The sequence below is a fragment of the Falco punctatus genome (assembly GCF_963210335.1).
Source record: "Falco punctatus genome assembly, chromosome: 6".
In the NCBI taxonomy this organism is placed as follows: domain Eukaryota; kingdom Metazoa; phylum Chordata; class Aves; order Falconiformes; family Falconidae; genus Falco; species Falco punctatus.
In genome coordinates, this window is record NC_137585.1 from 45,562,944 (window position 1) to 45,586,483 (window position 23,540).

Here is a 23,540-nt window from a genome sequence, read left to right on the forward strand (position 1 = left end):
AGGCTGAACCATATCTGTGGCCAGAGAAATCTTTCAACCTGTTCCTCACAGGACTGTCCCATCTGTTAGGACAGAGGGACCCACTAGACTTGCAACATGTGGGATCAGGAGGGGAAGGTGACCTGAGGGAGCCAGAGGGTGCCATGTCAAAAGCAGGTGGTCCCTTGGTGATCATGGTGTTGAAGTAAGAAGTACATGGGAGAAGACTTGCAAGCAAGGGTATGCCTCAGACACGGGGACTCTTGGGATTACTGCAGAGATCTGTGCTCCCCCTGCCTGTGCCCACAGCCTGCAGCATCACCCCTCAAATTCAGCTCCCCCCTTGCCAAAGCTGCAAAAAGAATCAGTGGAGACTCAACCAATCAGCCAGCAACTGCTCAGCATTAATAATGTATGACTCTGAAACTCAGCAGCACCTAAGAAACCCTCAAAGGATTAAGCACCCCAAGACACCAGCAGAAAATGAAGCAAAACTCCCTGCTGAGGAGTATTCACAGTCCCAAGGCATAAGAGCCTGCATTTTCTGAAAGCCCAAGTATTGTATAATAGAGCATGTTGTGTTGCCAGAATAGGGGGAGGTGGGTGAAAATAAAACAGAAGAGGATGGGTATCCCAAGAACTTGACATGCAGCCATTAATTTGGCATGCAGAGCTAATAAGTAAACCACTAAATAGCTGTGTGCCAACTTATTAATATTAATCTGTATGTGAACTCTAAAGAGGTTTTATAAACTTAAACTGCTGCAGCAACAGCAGGCTTGTGGGCTCTCAGATACTGTGGCAAAGAGCGCTGCTAAAGAGCCAAACGTGGAAATGGTGCAAATCAAGCCATCTGGTGTTTAGATAGACCCTGAGGCAGAGCAGGGCATGATGCTCCTGGTATTGCTAGCTTGTAAAGGTACAATACACCTGGGGCAAAAGAAACAAACCATTTGTCTGAAAAAGTTAAAAAATAACAGAATAGCATGATTCTGACTTCTGCATAAAGCTGATTTGGTGGGTGCTGTTGCAGCTTGGGTCAGGAGGAACCACATGTTCCCAGTCCTTATCGTAAGGGCACTACTTTGCAGTTATCTTTCTTCCAGCACTTATCACAACCGCATGCATTAGCATCTTCACCAGATGCTCCCTCCCAAGCCCAGATCGCACTGTCGATCCTGTATCCCCTTCACTCACCTTGGCATGGGCTGGGATGGCCATCCACTAGCGCAGCCTGCTATGAACGCCTTGCAAACCTGTGGGCCCCTTGCTTGCTGCAGGGCTGGGGATTCACGTCTGTGAATCTCAGTGGGATTCACGTCTGCCTGAGCACCCGCAGAGGCTCAGGACATGACAGCCCATCTGGCCCTGCTTCTGCATCGAATGCAGCCACCCAGGCTCTGGTCTTCAGGAGCAAGCTTTGGAAAAGGCAGCAGGGTTCCCAATTCCCGCAGTGCCAAGCCTTTATAGTGGTGCTACTGAAATGGGCTGGACCTCGAGAAAACTCTGCCTCTTTGAGGCCCCCCAGGGTCTCACGGTGGCCCTGACTCCTCTCAGCCAGGCAGTGGGGTGCAGACCTACTAATGGACAAGCTAAATGGCCAGTCTCGACTGAGTGAGGGGATGCAAACAGGGTCTTTAATAACTTGTTTCTTAGTGCAACAGCTTAGTTAATACTTTTTTTTCCCCCCTCTTTTCCCAGAATTTTAATGAAAGTCAGACCCAAGTGCTTCAAAAACCTTGCGTCAGGCTGATGTACTTACTCTCTTTCAACAGCATTATAATGATTACCCCCCCTAAAACACCTCTGCTTTAAAAAATCTCTCCATCCTAGCTTTATCCCATTGAAGAAAATCTCTTATTTCTTCTACACAATTCCAGCATGACAGAAAAGATTTTTATGCATTGGAAGCAACAAAAGAAGGTGAATGTTAGCAAGCCCTTTCTTGCAGCCTATAGGCAGACAGGTACTTTTTGTCAAGAAATACTGTGGCAGGTGAAAAGAGGAGAAAAACAGGACAAGAAGAAGGGGTAATAGAAGGAAAAGAGAAGTGGCAGCAGGTGAAAAAAAGCCAACAGACTGTCTACACCAGGCAAAATTAATGCCTGTGAGAGCTGCAGGAGGGCCAGATGTGAAACAGTGGTGCCTTGTAAATTCCCCATCATGCTACAGAGCGGCTGGGAGCTGGGGCTGAGAAACCAGCCCAGCAGCTTTGCTGGGACCCAGGGTAGAGCAGGGAAATGATGAGCCTGGCCTCAGGGATTTCTCCAGTACCTCAGCACCTTTCCGAAGGCAGAATGTGTTCCCCACACATCAACAAGGGAAAGAGGACATACTGTCCTCCCTTTTAATTCACCTCAACTTACATTTAACTGTAAGGCGTACCCACTTGGGTCATTCTGGAGCATCGCTAAGTACACAAACACAATTCCCAGTACGTCTCACCTCTTTAAGCATTCACATGGCTCTTGACTCATTTAAGCAGCAAAGCATTCTCATAGCATTTTTCATTTTGTCATGGGGTCTTTACATCCCAGTTCACTTTCACACTGTTTCCCTTCTTAGCTTGACAGCCCCATCACAACGTCAGTCATTAGAGGGCACAATGCAAACAGTGTTACAAAAGTTGACTCCTGCAAGATAAACGAGCGAGTGATTTCTCTATAGAAAGACAGTTGCTAGGGCATGCTTCCTTCCAGAGCCTTTTGTTGCTGAATTATAACCTTCCAGCACTTCCTTTCAGATTGCAAATACATAGGGCTTTTTCTTTAGTCGGTTTCTATAAAATACTCCCCCCTATTTATCATGTTCCAAAATGTTGGGCAGTGAGAAAGAAATGCTGCCCTGAGGGAAAAATACTTTCAGTCACCTGTTATGAACTGATTTATATAGAGTACAACACAAATGCACACTAGAAGAAAATCAATGTCCTGAAGACCTGATAACATAAATAAGCTAAATAGCTGGGAGGGGCAACTGCTTTTAATAAAATTTCTTTCTTGGAACTGCTATAACTGTGTTTTCTATATTTTTATTTTTTACTTTCACGGAAAATGAGCATGATATCAGCCAAAAGGAAAATCATGGCATTCATACTGAGTCTCTAACGATAACTTTTAAACTGTTGTGCTTGAGCCACTGTGCCAATTTTAGAACCAATGCCTACTGGCTGCTGTCAGCACGCGGGGAGGTATTCTTTCCCAAAGCACCAGACAACCAAATTTATGCATGAGAAAATTCTCATATCCTATCTCATTCTTGTGAAAGAATACAAAGCTTGTTGTCCAGGGTGTGGGGGCTGTCTGGTGGTTTTTTTTTAAATTCCTTGAACAATAGGCTTCTGTCAGTGTTACTGGAGATGTTCAGCATCTTTTGATGTCAGTAGCACGATAATAGTTTATAACAGCCACTGGGTTGGCCACATGGGAAGAGGGAGGAACATTCACCCTGCCCGACTATACAGAAGTGCTTTAGTACGGTAGCTCAGTTTACTCAGGATCCCAACCATACTGTATCCCCTCACTCTTTCATAACTACCGAAGGAGCCCGGGGAGATCAGCTGGCTATCTTGGGTATATCAAAATGTGTGCCTAAACATTAGGTGAGGTGTATCTGGGGTTTGGTGCCTAATTGTTGGGCAGCTTCCAGAAATCAGGATCCTGAACTGGTTTGTTCAGCCTAGAAAATAAAGCACAGTTCCTGGAAAAGCCCTTGACTTACACTGACACAGCACCTTGCACTACTGAAGAGGTGTATAAGTGTAATTGCAGCAGGACCATTTCAGTATGGCAAGCAGCACCACACCAAACCACCTTGAGCACATGTCTGAAGCTTACTGAAGCTTCTTCATCTCTAAGTTCTTATTTCCCACTTTCTTTCTTCAGAGCAAAGATAGCTGTTGTACCACCCTATTAAAACTGTCATTGAGGGGAAAAACAGAACAAGAGGATGAACAGAACCAGACCGTTTCATTTGTTCTCACTCTGTTCAGCAGGTGAAAGATGTGCAGATAGGGCTGCACTAGCAGGAGTGCCGGAGAGGAAAGAAAGGACGGAGTGGGAAACATTAGATAGCTGATAATATTGGATTATCAATGAGATAATTAAGTCATCAGTTGATACTGGGATCTCATCTTATAGGAAAAAAGCAGGAAGCCCCAGCCAGGACACAGTCCTCTAAGACTGATAACTCATGCCAACTGTGAAAACTGCTTAGCTGTTGCAGGATTCTGCTGTCAGGGAGGGCCAAGGAGTCTCCAAGATGGACAGACTCCTGCCCTTGAGACAGAACTGCATAGCCCAGGTGGGGTATCTCTGGGTTTGCTTTCCCCACTTGGGAGTCCTAAGTTGCAAGATCCCACTTATCTCCAGGGTGATCTTGTCTTTCACAACCCTGCCATAGTTGCAAGCAGGCCATGGGGATGCTTTAAGTGGTAAGCTAGAGGGTTGGTAAGGGGCCAAGCATGCGCTGCAATAGCTCCATGCAAAGAGATACTGGCAAGGGGCAAGAAGCTCCTATGTCACAGATCAGCCAAAAAATCAATCTTCCCACAGCTACTGAGGATCAGGAGGGATCTCTTGTGTAGGTGAATCCATGTCTCTACTTGCACTGGTAGCTCGCCATGTAATGCAGCTCACAAACTGATCCAACTGCTTTGCATGGTGTGAGGTGCATTTGTCCATGCACATTTCTTCCCACATGGGGCTGTTGTCGATGAGATTTGGGTAGTGACCTTTTGAATAAATTTGGGAGAAGCTGGGAGGAGAAGGAAGTGTGTCTGTATACCCTGACAGCTGTCTGTTGCACAGAAGTGTATAACAAGAGACAGTCAGGATGACACTACCCATGAGGAGCAGCCCTTGCTGTCATTGGAAGACAGCCAGGTCTTCTCTGTAGTCTTCGCCCTCCACTACAGGAGCCCCACCTGTATATTCAGAATTCACCTAAAGGCTGACATGGCATTTCTGATGCTCAAACGAACCCAGAGCTTTCCTACATAAATTCCTTTTCCTTTTAGGAGAAAGGGCAGGCAGGGGAATTGCCAGAAAGATTTGCTTTGTGATACCTACACAGTGACTGCCATGGAGAGGCGCATCATGGAGAGTTTTGCAGCTAGGCAGTGGTGAGGGCACAAAACCAAACCTCTTCTCTTGTCAGGCCCTGGTGATTGTTTTTTGCTGTTGCGACTAATGTGGAATATTTTTTCTCACAGTGAAAGTTTGGATTCTGTAAAGTCCACCTTTGCTTTCACTTGACTCAGAGGGACCACAAAGGAGGTTATCCCACCTCAGTGAATGGAGCTACAGCTGCTTCTTCTGGGCTGGAAGAGCCCCTCTTTGTCCACAAAGCCACCCTGTTTGCATCCCACCTGCACACCCCAAGGATGTCCTCTGTCAGTATTATCTCATGGCCAAGATGGACTTCTAGCCTCCTTTTAGCCACATTTACCTTACCTGTCAGCTTCTCAGAACATGATAGCTCAGCCCTCGAGAAAAAAATGCATCTGATGAGAGGCATCCCATGGCAGCAAGCTGGGCCAATGTCAAAAGCTGAGTGGAGCATCCCAGCCCCCCAGGTCAGGTCCCTACATCAAACCTGCCTGAGCAGCAGCTACCAGCATCCCTGCATCCCTGCATCCCTGCATGGCTTTGTCAGATCCTCTCTGGGTAAGATGGCTGAAATGCTTCTGGTTGCTTTGCGAGACTTGCCCAAGACCTGGCAGCTATGCCCAGCACTGCCAGGACACCCCAGCTTACTGCCCAGAACAGCCCGAGAGAAAATCAACTATATTACATCTGAGTCTTCCACTGGCCAAGCAGGGACTCCAACAAAGCCTGCAGTTAGGATTTTGCCTGTGGGCTGAGACCAAGCAGGGAGTTAAACTTGCACATATGTTTTTTGGAAAAGTTTGGGTTTTTTTTTAAAGGATCTTAAACTTGCTTAGATTTTGATATTAACTCTCTAACTTAGGATATATTCTTCAGGAGTGCCCTGGTCTAAACAAGCATAAAGACAGAGCCAGATTTTATAATCATATTGTGAAAGGGTAATGTGCTTCCCAGCTTTTGTCATCCTCAGTTTTACAGTGAAGTTTCTGCTAAATCCCCATGTATATGCAATTACATAAAGACAAGACTGAAGTCCCCATCTCACACTTGAATGACTGCTGTTCTTCAGAATTACCTTTTACATGACTTTTTCAGGTGAAATGAACAAAAATGCTCCCTCTCTGAAACCCCACTTTCTTTTCAGAAGTTTCAGCTAAGCAGCCACAGACCCTGCCATCTTTCATCCCTTTTCACGGGACGTTTTGCTGACATCTTGGAAATAATCCTCTCTTCCCATCCTGAAGCAACACACTGGCAAACCCCATCCTGGTATGCACAGGTGGGGTGCCACTGCAGTCCCCGAATTGCAGCAGCCTTGCTCCAGGCAGAAGCCTGGCACAGATCGGGCTCAGTCCCAGCTGCCCCAATCCTGTGATGGAAAAAACGGTACTGGGAGAATAAACACCTTACTACTCCCTGACCCTCCCTGCAAACCATGGGGCTATGTCACCCCTACATCAGCACATCCCTTATGGAACATATGGAATAAGCTGTGAGGCACAGTAAAATGAGTCAGCCTTACTGCAGAAACATCACCTTTGGGACTCTTGCCACACACACATTTATAACGGTTTTCCAGTCCCCTCGGGGACGGCGCAGGGGCTTTTTGCTGTTTTTTGCTTTGGGTTTCAGCGCGATTTTGGCACTTGATTCCTTCTCACAGCACTGCCTGTTACCTGTGCACTATGGTTTTAGCTGTAGTGGAAGCAGATTTGGCTGCAGGCTCTGTAACAACTCTCAGCGGTGCTCTAGGACATGCCCCCATGCAGTTGTATCCCACCAAAATAACCCTGAGCAACCAGCTCCTTTTCAAAGACTTTTGCTCAGGGAACATCTGCGGAAAGTGGAGCAGTGCTACTTGAAACAGCCTTATCAATCATAGTGCTGCACACTTTCAAATGGGTATATTTTCAAGAGGTTGCAAGACTAGTTCTATTAGAAGGGAAACATACTGTCTGCTTCACATCTGAGACGGTAATTTAAGTGAAATGAGAGTTCCCTGAAGAGCTGGACAGATGCCAGACCTCTCTACCTCGAGTAACTGCTTTATGATTTTTTTATGATCTTTCCCTTTCTAACATTATTCAGCGCAGTATGTTTGATTGCCCCGGCTTTCCCTACTGCTTGTCTGCCAGCAAAGCCAGGACTTTCAGAGCCAGCCAAGATGGGCAGAAAGGACAAGATATGCTGGGGACAGCGAGGTGTCCAACGCATTGGCCGCTGTTGTGCCCATCACCTCCCCAGCAGGTTAAGCGGCTGTCACTTTGGGACACGGGAGGACTGGGGTTTAAGTCTTGGTGGATCACAAGGGATTTGAGCTCAGAGCTCTTGTGATGGGAGTCCCCTCAAAACCGAAGCACAGGGTTTTTATCTAGAGAAAGGTATTGCAAAGTACGATTGAAAGCCTGAAAATGAGAGCCAAAACCCAGCTCTCTGGCCCCTTGGTTCAGGACCCAACCCTGTGTCTGAGGACCCTCCAGAAGCAACGGCAATCACAAGATGCCTAGTACCTTTGGAGAAGGTTTCCTCCTTCTTTGTCATCAAAATGTCCTGCATTTATTATCTTTTAGGTATTGTTTTATTGCATTTGGGTAGTTAGCATTTGGGGGAAGAAGGGAGACAGCAATCTTAATGTTTTTTAGGGATTCACATTAAATAAATTAGCATGGAGCACCCTTGAAGTGTGAGAGTCCTGGTGGACCCCACACCAAAGCACAAGGAAAGCCCAGCGCTTTAGCCTGACATGGAGACCACCTCCTTTGTAAAGATCACTTGTGCTCACTGTGCTTGGAATTCAGGGCATCACGTGTCAAATACCACATTCTTGATCTATGCCATACTCTATATCATCCCTACCATTCTTAAAACTCTGCTTTCCTGCAGTGCAGATGATGTCGGGCACATGTACATACCACATGGAAAACGCCAGCTGCCTTGACAGGCTTGAATCCAGCGACAGGGATGCAGTGGTCAGCGTGGCCATTGCAGAAGCAGCTGCCCTTCACGATGAAGTCGTAGACAGCGTAGTGCAGGGGTGGTGGGGGCTGTGGGGTCTGGGGGTCTGGGCTGGGTGGGAGGCAGGGGCAGCCTTGCCGCTCCAACAGCCGCACCCGCAGGTTGGTGATCTTCAGCTGTGCCTGGGCTTCTGCGCTGTATGGGTCCTCCGCAGCGTAAGGTGGTGACAGGGCTCGGTATATCACCTGGGCAGAGAAATGCAGCAAGGGAAGCAGAAAGGAGGATGTCAGCCAGCCCCATGGTGGCCTGGGGGGTGGGATGGCAATGGGAACATCCCCTGGGAACATGCACTGGTCTCTCATGGTGCTCTTCCGCTTCCTCAAGCAGCAGGAGCAGCAAATCTACTTCCACCCCCAGTGTGTGAAAGTGACAGCCCCCCCCCCCCCCCCCCATGATCCTCTATGTCCCTAAGCAAAGTGCTGAGCCTATGGGCATCAAGTGACATTTTGCTATTAACTTAAAGCAGAGGCTGGTGCCGCTGGTGCATGGTGTGGCCCAGCACAGGGACCGGCAGTCCTGGCAGGCGATGCTTAGGTGGGGCACTCTTCATTAACCTTCTGTCCCCCAGAATGGGTGCATTTTTTAGCAAATAAAGCTCAGATTTCTAAATATTTGGCATCCGTGAGTCCCAGGCTGCTTCCAAGCAGGAAAGTGATTAAGTATGGCAATTAGTGACAGCAAGCTGATAGTTGATGAAACCAAGATAAGAAAGAAAGAAAAATGGGGGGTTCTGAAGTTTAAACAGATACTTATCAGTCAGTCTTTATTTTAACTTCAGTTTGATTGAATAAGTAAATATTGGCTCAAGCTGAAAATTGAGAGCACTAGATAAAAATAACCAATTTTCTTGAAGAGGTTCATTTTAAAGTTGTTGGTCTAACTGCCTACAGCGGGACATCAGGAACAGCATACACTTTATATAACTACCATTGGCATAAAATGACATATTTATGATGCATATTAGTTACTGGTAAGTTCAACTTACAGTGAAGTTACTTTCTAAATAGTTAAATAGCTCTTTACTGGATAGCCACTGAAGGCTTGACGAACTACAATATTTACAAGCAACATTTGATCAGTCACTTGATGAGTGTTTGAGGGCGTGCTGCAGCCTAATGGCTGGATGCACTGCTCCCAGCCGTGGCTTAAAACCTCCTCAAATCACCCTGCTGCCCCACTGATAACCACCCACACCACCCGAAATGCTGGCCAGCCTCCTACAGAGCCAGGATGTGTGCGGCAGTGAAGGGCGACCATCATTTTTTGTCAGGAGATGCTGTGGAGTGCGGGGCAGCAGGCAGTGTGTGAGCTGCTGGCACCGCTTAATGGGATCACAGCCTCTTCTCCTTAAATCCACTTCTCCTGAAGGATGTGGCTGTTATGCTTCAGCGGATGAAGGCTTCCCTTTTATTCCACCATGATTCACAGATCCTGGAAATAATGACCCCAGTGCTGCCAGCTTGCTTGCCCACGAGCTTTGCCTGTCAGCTGCTGCCCCTGCCAGCCCCACCACTGCTGGCACCACTCCTGGCCAGGACCTGGCTCCTCTCCAGAGCTGCCAGGATCCAGCTGGAGGAAGCTCTGTCCCAGCCTGGAAGAAGATTTAGAGCTCATTTTGGAGCTGAATGGCGGCAGTGTACTTTTGCACATCCTGTCAGCCTGCCAAATGCAGTTGCGACCAGCGTGCCGGTGACAGCCAGGCTTGGGTGTGCTGGTGCTGGGTGCTGTGCACTGGCAAGCACATCGTGGCTGCAGCACCCTACCGCCATCCTGCAGACTCTCCTTCCCAAACAAATTTGAGTATCTTCTGCCAGAAAGACAGAGATAAGGGAGAAGGTTAACTGGGAGAGGTGGTCAGAGGACAAGGCTGGTGAACAGTATGCCCCTTATGTAGAAGTGTTGAGCCTGATGAGGAATATTAATAGAGTAACACATTTCAAAAGTGTTTTTTTCCCCCTCTCTTTGAGGAACATACAGAGTTTTTCCTGCTTTCCTAAAATAAAAACATCAAGAAGATATGAACAGAAACCCAAGCAAACCCAACTATCAAGTCCTGCACCTCTCCCCAAGGCTTGTTATTCACCAAAATTTAAATCAATGTCATTCTGATCATATTTACTCATTAGTGGCTTTATGAACACGAGATGCTTTCAGATATGGAAAGAAAATTCCTTGGGAAAGATCCAAATTGGATTTCCTTTGATTTCCTTTTAGTGGAGATGATGGAAAATGCTGGGCTGAGAATTTTCTGTAAAAACTAGCATTTTGGGTTTCTCGCTATTACATAAATCGCATCTCAGAGAATTCTTTGTTTTCCTGATTCAGATGGAAAAAAGCAAAGCAAATACATAAATGGGAAGAATTTACGCTAGATGCAGCTGCAGGCTTTCCTCTCATTATTTTCAGTTTTTCTTGTTTATCTGTCTCCATTTAATGCACGTGACTAACGCTTGTAGTTTTAGCAAAGACAATTGCAGCGAGGAAGTCAATAACCCTGAGCACCTTCATGTTGAGAGAGTTAAATCTTGTTTGTGTGGAATTCAGGGGGAGTTATGCTGCTGATTTCAATGGAGCCAGTATTCCTGTTCAGGCCCTAAAATATTACAAACATTTCTTTTTATGGCTACTTGAAAACAGTGATGCTAAACATGAGCCCTGCCTGTAATTCCCAGGGGCTGTGGGCTCCCAGCCGCTCCCCCCCTGGCTGTCCTGTATCACTCTGGTGATGCCCAGTCCCAGTTTCAGAGCTGCGCTGCACCCTGCAGCACTGCAATGTAGCATAGTGAGCCTGTTCTCGGTGCTGCCAAGACAGTAAACACCCTCATCCCTCCATCCCAGACGCTAGTAACCCTGCTTTAATAAAATACAAACCAGTCATTATAACATGTAGGACACCAGACAAGCAGCAATTCTCTGCTCTGCCCCAGCAGATTGAGCTGGAGCCCCCAGAGACTGCATAATAAGGTCAAGCGTGTGCTTCCCAGCACGATTTCCCTGTTCAGTTATTAACCTTGCTGATTTATCCCATCCCATCTCAGGAGTCAGCACATCACTGGGGCCACACCACCCTCATATAGCTGTTATGGGTCCACGCTCCTGTGCTGTCCAGCACCCCAGCCCCACATACACACACACACGCAAGTGCCAGATTTCCTGCTTTTATCTCTCCTTGTACTCTTCCGTGCAGTTCTCCCACCGATAGGATAGGCTCGGGGCTGTAGCATTCTGTCCATGAATGAACTGTGGTTTCCACAGCAAACTTGACCAGATTTTCTCACCTAGCTCTCAGGAAGAGGAAATGATGGCTGTGGATTGGGCCCACTGCCATGAGCATCCCAGTGCAGCTGGGGAGCACTGGTCCCTGCGGAGTCGATCAGGGGAGCCAGCAGGCCCCAGCTACCTCAGTCGGAGGCCCCCTCAACCAAAATACTGTTTAGTTTTAACAGTGCAGGGGAAGAATGTAGGCAGGATTTGAGAACATGTTGCTGACATATATGTGCATCCAATGATGGGGTTCTGCAAATCCATCATCTCCCTGGTGCCACTGGGCAGGACTTCAGTCCCACTGCATGGCCGGGGGCAGCTGGCTCCTCTGATTGACTCTGTTGGGCCAGCGATCCCCAGCTGCTCTGGAATGCTTGTGGTGAGGTGCTCAATCCACAGCCATCATTTCCTCTTCCCAAGAGCTTCCCAAGGCCCTCTGGGTTTATCCTGCTAAAGCTACCCAGAAAACATGCGTGCCAGGCTCAGCCTGCAGGGAGAGAAGCTCTCTGCAGCAGCTCCACCACCACGGTTGTGGTCTTGGCTGATGTAGGCACATGTCACGTCAGCTTTTCAGCTGTTGGGGCAGCCCCTCTGCCAGACACAACGGGGGGATGGCAGTTCCCTCCCACCCTCCAGAGAAGCCTCTGTCTGCAGAGCCATCAAGCCCATTACTCTTACTGTCCCAAAAACACTGGAAGAAGCTGCGCCCAAGGGTCCTGCCAAAAAGCCATGTTGTAAAAATAGCTCAGTAAGGCATAGAAAAACATCTTTTTTTGATAGATGATGTCCTTGTTTTCACAGAGTGAGGCCTCTGTCAGAAGAAAGCTCCACCACATGCAAGAGAACACATCCCCTTGGTGGTGGAGCAGTGGCAGCACAATGTGGCCACCTGCACGCAGCAAGCCTCACCAGAAAGCACCCCACAGTGACCAGACCTCCTGCTTCCCCACTCATGCCTGTCCCTCTATACATGTCTTACCAACAACACGTCAAAACCCAGTATGACAGTGGTTGGCAGACAATGTGACTTTCCCCAGTAGTCAGCACCACATATGATAGCAAAGCGTGGGAGGCCTGGATGTTTACCTCAGCAGCTTTTTAGTGCATGCACTAATCCAAGTTTTCTATTTCGTAGAACAAGTAGGAATAAACAAACTGAAACCTCACAGCACTTCTCTGCTAGACATGCCATAATATATCTTATAAAAGATCCTAAGATATTTTCATCCCCAGTGTTGCTAGCTCACCATAATTTTTATGATACTTGGGATTCTTCCTAAACACAGCCCCAGGAACCAAATCTTTACCTCAGCTTCCATTGAAAACTAAGTATCTGGCAGTATCTCATATCTGCTCAGCAAATGTCACAAACCAGGAGGCAAATAAAAAGAACCTCTGTCTTCAAAAAAAAATTTCTAGTATCTGGGGTAATTGTTCCCTCCACATCACATGGAATTATGTTGTTGGATCCCATGTCCTATAAAAGCGGGCTTTGCGTGAAGCAACATCCATAGAGGAGTGATTTAAAAGTTGCACAGGGATTGTTTTCGGTGGGGGGAAGTCTCTCTACACAGCCAAATAGAAACTGTAGAGTGCAATCCCTGAGGGACAAAGGTCACTGCGATGCCTTGAGAGGGTCGGGTTCAACTGAACCTCCTGGTGGGATTCCCACTGGTGGCAGGAGGGAGCCCATTCCACTCCCAGTGGAGTGGGAGTGGAGAAGCTGCCCTGCAGCACCTTGCATGTGCCATGAAGTAAAAATATGTCACTCTTCAGCCAGACCGCTCCGGCTGTCTGCAGTTTGGGCACGTCATTACACAGACACCCTCTAACACATTTCCACAGCGTTTCCATTTCCTTACGGGCTGTCATGAGCAACTCTTGCTCTCTTGATTACTTCACACGTTTTTGTCTTAGTGGCGCAAGAAGCCTTAGCTACTTGCCATTCACGGATGCAGTAATGTAGCCCTGCACACAAAGCAGCAGCCATGAACACGGCGCACTCGATTAGCTGCTTGCACTGCAGTGACCTCCATCTATAAATACATAAAAGTCCCTTCGCAAGAAGTACCCTAGTATGTTTACATGTGAGAGGCAATGAAAGGACATCTTTATATATATCTCCACAGTGGGAAGGAAAATGCTAATGAATGATGCTGAGAGCAACAAAACAGGCTCTGAAGTCAAAGTTGCCTGAGGAAGGCAACAAAACAGGCTCTGAAGTCAAAGTTGCCTGAGGAAGTCAACAAAACCAATGAAAGATTTGCCACCAGCACAGCCTTCTCGATGAGTCATGGATGCACCACCCACTGCAGCTACAAGGGCCCGGACCTTTGTCAAGACACAAGTGTCCACAGCAATAAAATGGGGCCCTTTGGGACGCAAATGCCCATGACATTGAAGACACACTCATGATCCACAAAAAGCTTCTTCCTCACAGACCTCCAGAAATAGGCACAACTGCAGAGGCCATCGACAGGGACCTGCAGCCCCCACATAAGCCCCTTCCCTGGGTCGCTGTGCCTGGCGAGAGGTGCCACACTCCCACCTCCAGCCAGGAGCCCAGCCTCAGCCGAAGTTTCTCCCCCTGAACCTGGAAGACACCAGGACACGTTCACAAAATGACACCACCAGTAAATTACAAACAGAGGGTATAAATGGATGGAAGACTCAAGAAGTCAGGAAGAAGCTCCCACTTCAGAGAGGATGTCCTCACACTTCCTTCGCACAGCCCTGCTCGGTCACCCTGCGGTGATGCAGGGAACCTTGGGGCTGAGATTGCTCTGTGCTCATTCCCCTGTGCCTTCCCAGGAAAGAGCAATTACGCTTATCACCCAACAGCATGTGCAAGAAAGACTGAGGTGAGGCTGTCTTATTGCACGTGTGAGGATGGCTTATTCAAGGTTTGCTGTTGGAAACAAGTCAACAAACAGGCATACAGCAGAAATAAAAGCAATAAATATTAAAATCATAACCAAGCAATAAATATTAAAAACATAACCACATTTTTATTTAGTTATAAATGAAAAACAAGGTGGTAACACTGCATGAAGTGATCTGTGGTTTCTTTCCAAGAGAGACTGGTGGACTCTACCCTGTATCATCCATCCTGGATGCATGAAAACACATCTACAAGCACTCTACAATAATGACCAATAGTAATTCACCTATTTGGCTCATGGGCATTTGATAAATTCAGTACGGCTTTATTTGATTTTTGCTGGTGGATTTATTCCTTTCAATGCATTTTACAGGAACACGGGTAAAAAAATCATAAGAATAAAAAGAATGTAAGGTTTGCTGTCTTCTCCAAATAGATAAGATAGCAAAAGCAATGGGGGACATGCACCACCTTACAAAAGGACATGTGATGTTTAGGGAAGCGTTTAACAGAAACAGCTTTGCATTAGGAGTCTACAGTGTCTTTCGGTATGCAGGTGTGAAATAAATGTGGCTAACTGGCCTGTATTATGGGGCCCCGTTGAAACTCCACAGCATGGAAGCTATCTGGTTTATTTAATGCAGGGGCCCTCAAACTTTTTAACCAGGGGGCCGGCGCGCGGATGCAGTGGCAGGCAGTCACCTGCGGCTGCTTGGTTCCCCCCCCAACCCCCGGCAGGGGGGGCGGGGGGGTCTGTAAATACTGGGGGCTGGATTGAGGACCCTGGGGGGCCGTACCCGGCCCGCGGGCCGTAGTTTGAGGACCCCTGATTTAATGCCTGGACAAGGCTCTGAAAATGTAAGCAGTAAAGGCAGTGGTGGAGCTCTGCCAGCACATCCAGGACTTCATCCCTTTGCCTCCCAAAAAGCTTTCCTCGAGCCCAGCAACAGCCGAGGTGAGGCACTGCCTGCCTGGTGCTGGAGCTAAGGCGAAGAGAGCCCTTGTCTCCCACCTCCGGGCTCCAGGATTTCCAGCTGTGTGCCTGGCATTGCCTCACATCTTGTGCCCATGGGTTCTGGCTGTTGCTCGCAGCTGCACACAGCCACAGCACAAGCTGAGCTGCTCTGTGCTATATCTGCTGCTCGGTACCTCTGCCACCCCCAGCCACTGCGTGTCTGCACCCTGTCCCCCCGTGCCTCCCTCCACTGCCAGCCCAGCCTGTCCAATGGCCTAGACCCTCTCCCATTGGGAATACCCAAAAGTGGCAACTGCCTTCAGCTTGGCTGGACTTGTTCAGAGAAGCTTAGCTGGGAAATTTTATTGGGCCAATTAAGCTTTCCTTCTCAATAGACGTAAAAGTTAAAAGTAATAATTTCTCTTGGTAAACATTACGGAAAGCTCACAGCGGGCAATAAAGCTGATTTGTAGGAATGAGTAATTGAAAAAACAGTAATAATGATGCAACACCTATGTGCTCACTGGGTCTGTCTGTAACATCAACCTGCAACAGTGTCTGCTTTCAGCTTCCACCCACGAAACTGCATTAGGAGCAATAAACCCATCATCACCACAACAGCCTGATTACACTTTTCTTTTTTTCACCTGCAGATGGAGTTGGATGTAAATTTAGCTGCAGAAATCCAGTGCCAGCCAGGTGCTCCCACTTCAGAGACGATGTCCTCACACTTCCTTCGCACAGCCCTGCTCGGTCACCCTGCGGTGATGCAGGGAACCTTGGGGCTGAGATTGCTCTGTGCTCGTTCCCCTGTGCCTTCCCAGGAAAGAGCAATTACGCTTATCACCCAACAGCATGTGCAAGAAAGACTGAGGTGAGACTGTCTTATTGCACATGTGAGGATGGCTTATTCAAGGTTTGCTGTGCCAAGTGGCAAGACTCACCCCAGAGCAATAAATCCTATTTGGTACCCATGGGGAGCAGCGACAGTCCTTCCTGCCCTGACACGTTTGGGAAGCCCGTTTTACAGCGGGAAGCCTCAGACACAAGAGCTGCCTGCTTCAACAGGGCTCCCTCAGCCCTGCCAGTGCAGGAGCAACTCAGGCACCCTGTCTATCAGGTGCATGGTCTAACCACCAGACCTAGTACCTACAACAACCAACATATTCCCTGCCCACATACGTCCCCTGAGAGAGACACATACTCTGCAGAAAGGTTTTTCTTGCCTCCCAGTTTCAGTACTGAGGGCTCAACTCCACACTAGTGTTTACCCTCATGGTCAGTATTTTAGTTTCCAGGGATTTTTTGCATCAGTGTGGTCAACTTCTGCCAAGCTCTCTCCTTGGCTCTTCCTGGAGGGGAGAGCTATGTCTGCAGAGGTCTGTTTTGCTGGCAAAGCCTTCCCGTGTCTTTTAGATTAGTTTCCTACCGAAACAGGCCTTGTGCCATTGCACTGCATGTGTATCTATGTGTCTGTCTGTCAGTCCACCCTAAAAACTTTTGAAACTACTGGCTAACTTCAACCACATTCCAGAGATATATCTTAAAGGATCCTAAAAGTTTTATGAAGACAATCTTGTCCCTTCACAAAATCAAGCCTGGTGGACTCCTCCCCCTGTGAAGCAGGCTGCTAGAGCCACAGTGCTGGTACCCTCTATTGGCAAAACAGACTTATCTGATGTATTAACACACCAGGAAAAAGAGCTTTTAAGAGAGAAATCCATGTGCATCTCTGTGCTATGTTCATTGCAATGATCCTAGGCTAAAACAGGACTTTTTGGCAGATGCTGTAAATAATTCACATGGTGTGGAAAGCTCATTGGCTTAAACTGGGCAGGTATCACTCACCAGCTCCTCTAAGACATTTTGGTTTTCTGCCTCTCAGACCAAGTGGACTGCAGGGAAGAAGAGCCTCTCTTTTTCTCACAGAGAGCTCTGACCAACCCCTGCACGTGCACATTCATGGTGTACAGTTCAGCAACACCTGGGTGAAGATGAAACAGCAACAGAGATTGCAAAACCTGCCTTACCATTGCAGAGAGGTGACCATCAGAAACACTAAGAGCACAGTGAGTAGTGGAGCCTGTCTTTCAAGCCACAGTGTGAAGCATTCTGTCATATGCCCAAGCAATGGTGACAGAAACCCACTGTGTACTACCACCAGCACCCCCTGAGGTCCTTGAGATGCTGGAGAAATGGCACTCCTGCAGCTGTTACGGCTGTTTCATGTATTTTGAAAAAGAACAGCATTTGGCCCATGCCTACAACCCTTCTGCAATCTTTTGCTGCACATAAGGCAAACGATCCCTTGTCTCACCATCCAAGAGTGATGCAATCTTACAAAGACTTCAGGAGGAGAATCCAGGTATTTCAATTAACCAGCCCTTGTGGGGGCCTTGCCAAATTGATTTATACCAAGGCAATTTTTATCTTTTTGGAAATTCAAGGCATTCTTCTGCCATTCTCAAAAGTGAGAAGCTGTATGGAAAGAGCTCCTACTCAGGTGCAGCAGCTGGCTGGTGTGGGGCTGTAAAAGGCACAAGGAGAGCTAAGCAAGCACCTTGGGATTTCTCCATGATCCTTGACATCTCTAGCAATAATCAATCAGATGAGAGTCATCTTCTCTTCCCTTCAACACCCTGCCACACAATCTCCTTAGACAAAAATGAAACACTGCTAGGTCACACCTGTCTTCATGCAGACAATGATCACAGAAGTAACAGTCTTACCAGAAAAATCTCTCTCCAGCTCAAAACAGCTCAAAACAGCTCAAAAGGTTTGGATTTTTTCACCTCCAGTTAACAGTGCTTCTCCAAGAATTGACAGTTTATTCCACAATGGGTTTATTTTGCCTAATCACTACTTTCACTCATCAGATAGAAACACTCAGTTTCTTGGCTCACAAAACCCTCCAGATGCATGATATCATCAGCTATGCACTATCAAGGAAAATAATTTTTGCTTTTTCCTCAGCTTCAGAATCACCGTTTCCAAGCTGCACTATCCTGCATAGGAAAATGAAACAGCATATTTCAGTTGATCATATGAAAAAGTCTTTGACCCGCCAGTAAGAAAGATGGTATTTAAATACTCTTCCCTCCAGCAATTCCCCTCCTTTCCCTATCCCCACAAAGATTTATGTTCTCGGCCTTGGCCTGCCAGCAGTACCTGTTGTGCATATGGAAGACCAAGAAAACCTGGAGCTACCTCCAAAGAGCCAAACAAAGAACTGGACTTGTTTGTTCACAGGCAGGGCTGTGAGAAAAGCTGGCTCACTCCCCAGAACTGCAGAATAACCCCTTCAACAGCTTCTGAGTGCAACGCACCACTGCAAAAGCCTGCAAAGCAGCAGGTTAGTGTTTCAGTAACTGCAATAGTACTAAGGATCAAGGGGATTTCTTTCAGCCTCAGAGTAACCTGATTTCATGAATCTTTTTCAGTTGCTCTTCTCTATAATGAAAAGGCTTTGTGTCTATAGAACCGGCTGCTTAAACCATCCAGTTACCGTGACCTACGCTTAATTTTAGGAAAAAGAACACCTGTCTGAAATACATGCAAATATGCACTGTCAAAAAGGTCATGAGAAATGGCACCCATCTTTCAACTCATGGCTATAGATTTTGACCACAGCAATGAGGGATGCTGTGGGGAGACTGGTGACAGAGAGTCATGGCATGTGTCTAGTAAGTTTGTTTTTGGACATTAACTTCTTTTCTTCCTGGAAATGTTGCCCAGGGAGAATTTGAGGACTTCAATTTGCGTAGGATTTTGAACAGTGGTAGACCGGATATCTCATGCCAACGCCCATTGTGTGTGATGATTAATCTCAGATTAAGTCCCCATGAGCTTTTGATCCAAAACTTCTGAGATGTGTCAATTCACTGCTTTAGGTTACACGCTTCCCCTGTAACCAGTTGTATCCAGGATTCCCAAAGAGAAACATGGCAGCTCCACTTTCCAGCCAGTGAACTGGAGCTGAATAAGTGAGCCAGTCCTCTCTCCATGACAAAAATGAACTGTGAAATGAAGCAGTGGGGTGCAGTGCCTGAAGAGAGACTCTGGCTGCACTGCTAAAATCCTGTGGCACTTTTCTCAAGGGAAGCAATAGCCCTGCTAACGAGGCCAGATGCCAGTTTAGAGAATTAAATTCTGCCTACCCAAATTCCTCGTTTCATGTGGGTACAGTGCTCTTCACTTCCTACATAAGAAGTTTGGAAAGGGTCTCCTGCAGCCCTGGGACCCATTCCCTCCTGCTGTTGGCAGCCTACAATATACCCCTTTTCACAGACTGGTCAAGCTCCCTCCGAGGAATAATTTGTTTTAGCCATAATTGGAGGCCGATCCAGAAGCCCTGATCCGCAGTTGTTAGAAACTTGCCGTTCTAAACGGGGGACTGCCGATACGCACTGTTAAACACTGGCTGTGCTCCATCCCAGAGGCGGCTGCAATTCAAGAGCTGGCCAAGCGGAGGGCCAACCTCCAAGTGCCAAAAGCACTGGGAACGCCAGAGAGAAAAGGAGACAATGAGACCTTCCTGTGCACTAGCTGCAATGGGGAGAATCATGCAGACACTCACCGGGCAGGCTGGAGGAGCATCTCGCTCCTCGACCATGCTGGTGCTCCAGAGATGCAGAACACCTGGGAGGTCTGGCAAAAGGACAACTCATTCCTCCAGGACTGCCCATGAGAGAGGGGGAGGTATGTGTCACAACCTGACCCAGAGATCTGGCGGTCTCATTGCTGGTACTCCATGTATGGAAAGCTTAAAAAGCAAGTGCCGGTGCCCAGAAAACAGCAGTTGTGTCGCTCAGCCCTGACGGTGCCTGAACTCTAGAGAGAAAGTATCTTTTATGGTAAAATTCCCTGGAGACCAAAGGTTTGTCTCCACGTGTACCCAGAGCTGCTCTCAGCTCCTGTCCTCCCAGGCACAGGTAAAACCTAAGTTCAGGTTTCACCTTTTTCCCTGAATCCTCTTTTTGCTGCCCCCTTATTTAAAGGTTCCCACCCTCTGGCCCGCTATGCTAAAGGCAGTGGAAACCCTACGCAGGGCTTGGGAAGACGGGCTTTCCTGCCAGGAGGGAAAGCTTGGGGGCCAAGCCAAGAGATACACCTCCCCACAGCCGTCAGCTGGTGGGGGACAGCATCCTGCTGATGTGCTGTCGCTGCGATTGCTGCCGTGAGCAGGGAGCCCCGTGCCACGCTGGGTGGCAGGCACACGTCCTGCTTGACTCTCACAAACCCTCCCCAGCCACCCTGCACTGAATAGGCAGCTGCCGCTGCCTGGGATTTCTCGTTCCTACATAATTTCGTTGACTGCAGCCTGACTTTGTTTACTTTGTCTCATTACCTGTTCCCCTAGAAATCATCATTATTCTTGTGCTTATGAAATAATGCCCCCATGTCTTGCTAAACTCACTGATATAATGCAAAGAGCTGGGCTTGGGCTGGCCATCACCCCCATCACCCCTGGCCCCTAGCTGAACAGACTCTCCTTTGCACGTGGCATTTCTGTGCAGAGCCCAACTATTCCTGCTTTTCCAAAGACAGAATGATAAGGAAGATGCTGTTAAAGGTTGGGGTTTTTTTCCTACAAAAAGCACGTCTACAAAGTGTAGAGATGGGACGTGAAAACATATTTCCCTACCCATGTCCTCACGTGTCCTGAGCACTGCTGAACACCAGCCAGGATCCCTCTTTCCTTCTCATCAAATTGGGCCTTTGTTTTCTGTCTGTGCAGACATCAGTGGCACAGGATGATTAAAAAAGCCATTTGCAGCCTTGTAATGGGCTGATGTCCCAGGCTGCTTTGAGGTTATTCTTGCATTTGCCCAGGTTCTTTGTGGAGTCCCAAGTCCTGCAAGTGACAACTCAAATCTCTCATGACCCATGAGATGAGAGCATTGAAGATGCAGCTTCATTTAAGGACAACAATGATAAGCTTAAAACCCAAGCTTATTCAGGCCTAAAAGACAGGCAAAAAAATGGGTAAAAGCTTCTAGGCTGCAACAGAGTGTTTCTACAACCCAAAATTAGGGCTCCAAAATAAAGAATACCAAGCATCTTTAACTCCTGTTTGTGTCAGCAAGTGTTGCAGTTCCTCTCACTGTGTATCAGGGCCAAAGTTTTGAGTAGCAGGACACAATTTACTTCTCTACACAGCTCATTTCAGGTAGAATCAGTAGGACTGGTGTCCAAATCCTTAAGGAACAGAGGTAGGCTGCATGCAGTAACAGCGCATGGCAAAACATTTGAAGGTTTTTCTGCTACAGAAGGCACAAGAGATCAATAAAATGCTCAGTAAGACACACACCCTACAGTAAACCAGTGGTATGTGATGTTTCAAAAGTTAAAAGCACGTTAGAATTTGTTGCTGGAATATAGTCAAACTGCAAATACGCCTCTCCTGTTAGCAGCAAGGAGCAACAATAGCTGAGGTCTCCAAGTGATTTATTAGCAGTATTCTGAATAGATGAACACTCAAATAAGTTAGTAATTTACTAAAATCTTGTCAAGGAGACTCTGCTTCAGTAAGTCCTTTTATCCTGGAGCTTGTCTAAATGGGGACACTCAGGCGAGCTAATCTGAATTGACCACAGATGGGAATGTAAAGTGAATGAGATAATTGCATTGCAGAGTGGACAGTCACTCTCGCTCACAGTTAAAGAATTAACATCTGCTGAGGGCCCCTTGTTGATGAGCCCTTAACAGTGATCTCAGGCCGAGGATAATTTTAAGATTAGGGTGTAAAAGAAGAAAAATTAATATGATCTGAACCATGGGAGGGAAGATAGCCTTTTATGCATACTAATAAAATTGGCATTCCTGTCTGAGCATGAAACTAAGTTTGTTTCTGCATCTTGTTTACTTAGATCAGATTATGTTTGGCTGGTGAATCCAGTTCTGATTTCCCTTGCAATAATGTGTCTGAAGGGTTACACCCTGTAAAACTGTGGAAATACTCTGAATATGTAGCACACTTGTATAATCCAGGCTAAAATTTGGCCCTAGCCTTTCTGTCAAAACACTGATGACATAAGGCCAGCATTTAAAGGTTTCTGCCTATGATAAATAAACTGCTGCTGTGAAAAAAATGAATTTACTAAATTAAACATGGGGAAAGTCTTTAGTGGCCCCTCTGCGTGCAGCTGATCTGAAATTATTCCTTGATAGGGGAGGAGTTTCTTGCCCCCTTCACAGTGTTGCAAATCTGACCCCTCAAACTGGCAGATGCTTGAAGCTTGATGGAAACCTGCGTTGGTTGTATTGAGGTTTCCTCCTCCTTCCTGCTTCTCCTTCACCCATACTACTGGACGGACCCCATGATGGGGGACAGCTTGGCCCTAGGTGTTGAACAGCAAGTGCTTCTGAAAGCAGTGCCAGCCTGTGGGTGGATTTCTGAGCAGGATGCAGTGAGTGCCTGGGGGATGCCAGGGCAGGAGGCAATCTGCCCTTTTCCTCTGTTCCCTGCTGAGGAGGGGCTCAATTGTTTTGTTTGGCTCTTGGATCCTTGCAGAGAAGTCATTGCTTTCCTGGCTGCTGAAAGTGGTGGTGATTCTTCTTTGCATGAGGCCAGATTACAACCAGGCTGCTCCGGCATGGGGCTCAGCTTTGCAAAGTCTCTGAGCTGACCCATGAACTCATGCTTACTTCCATGAAGAAAGCCTTTAAGGCCAAACCTGGGGCATCAGTGTAGTGTTCCTGACATCAGTACTGTGCCATGCAGACTTCAGCCTCTGTCCTTTCCTTCCTAATCCCACCCTTGAGCTGTTGATCCTCCAGCTCATGCCTGCTTCTGTGTGAAAGACTCAGATGCATCCAAAGCAGAGGATACCCACACCTTGTGGTTTTGCAGCATCAGTCATAGGTAGCAAAGAAGAGCAGAGACCTGCCAAGTCCCTCTCTAGGTGACCCGACCCACCAGTAGACCTGTCAAGTGCCACACATAGCATGTGACATTACCTCTTCTGGCTCCCACTGCTGTGGTGGCATCCAGCTTGGGTGACCACAGCCACAGTCCCACCCTCTGAGCACAGATTGCTCTCCCAATGCTCTCCACCACCCCAGTCCCACCACCACAAAGGGAAGCCCAGAGCTGCTCGACTACAGAAGAAAGATGAAAGGCATCTCCCAGAGCCATTTCAGCATCTCTGATTTCTCCACCAGCCCTGAGCTCTGAACCTTTGAAATGAACCCAGAGGCCTGGCAGTGCTTTCTGTGCTATCATAAATCTTCTCAAGATCAACATCATGGCAAACTGTGATGAGGGAGGATTTTTGTCGCAGGAGTTGAACTAGGCATCTAAGGAATGACTCCTGATAACGAGGGCCGAAGAAATGGA

General features: G+C 47.5%; 1 protein-coding gene across 9 annotated transcripts in view; it reads right to left on the reverse strand.

Moving 5' to 3' along the window:
* Window positions 1–23,540, reverse strand: part of NTN4 (netrin 4) — a 68,833-nt gene that overhangs the window by 19,770 nt on the left and 25,523 nt on the right. For 8 of the 9 annotated variants that reach the window (XM_080392636.1, XM_080392641.1, XM_080392637.1 and 5 more), the window contains one exon: window positions 8,000–8,287. The exons of the other annotated variant lie outside the window; for it this stretch is intronic. In XM_080392636.1, coding sequence (XP_080248762.1) covers window positions 8,000–8,287 — 288 coding nt within the window. The remainder of the gene's footprint in view (window positions 1–7,999; window positions 8,288–23,540) is intronic. 9 annotated transcript variants of the gene reach the window in all.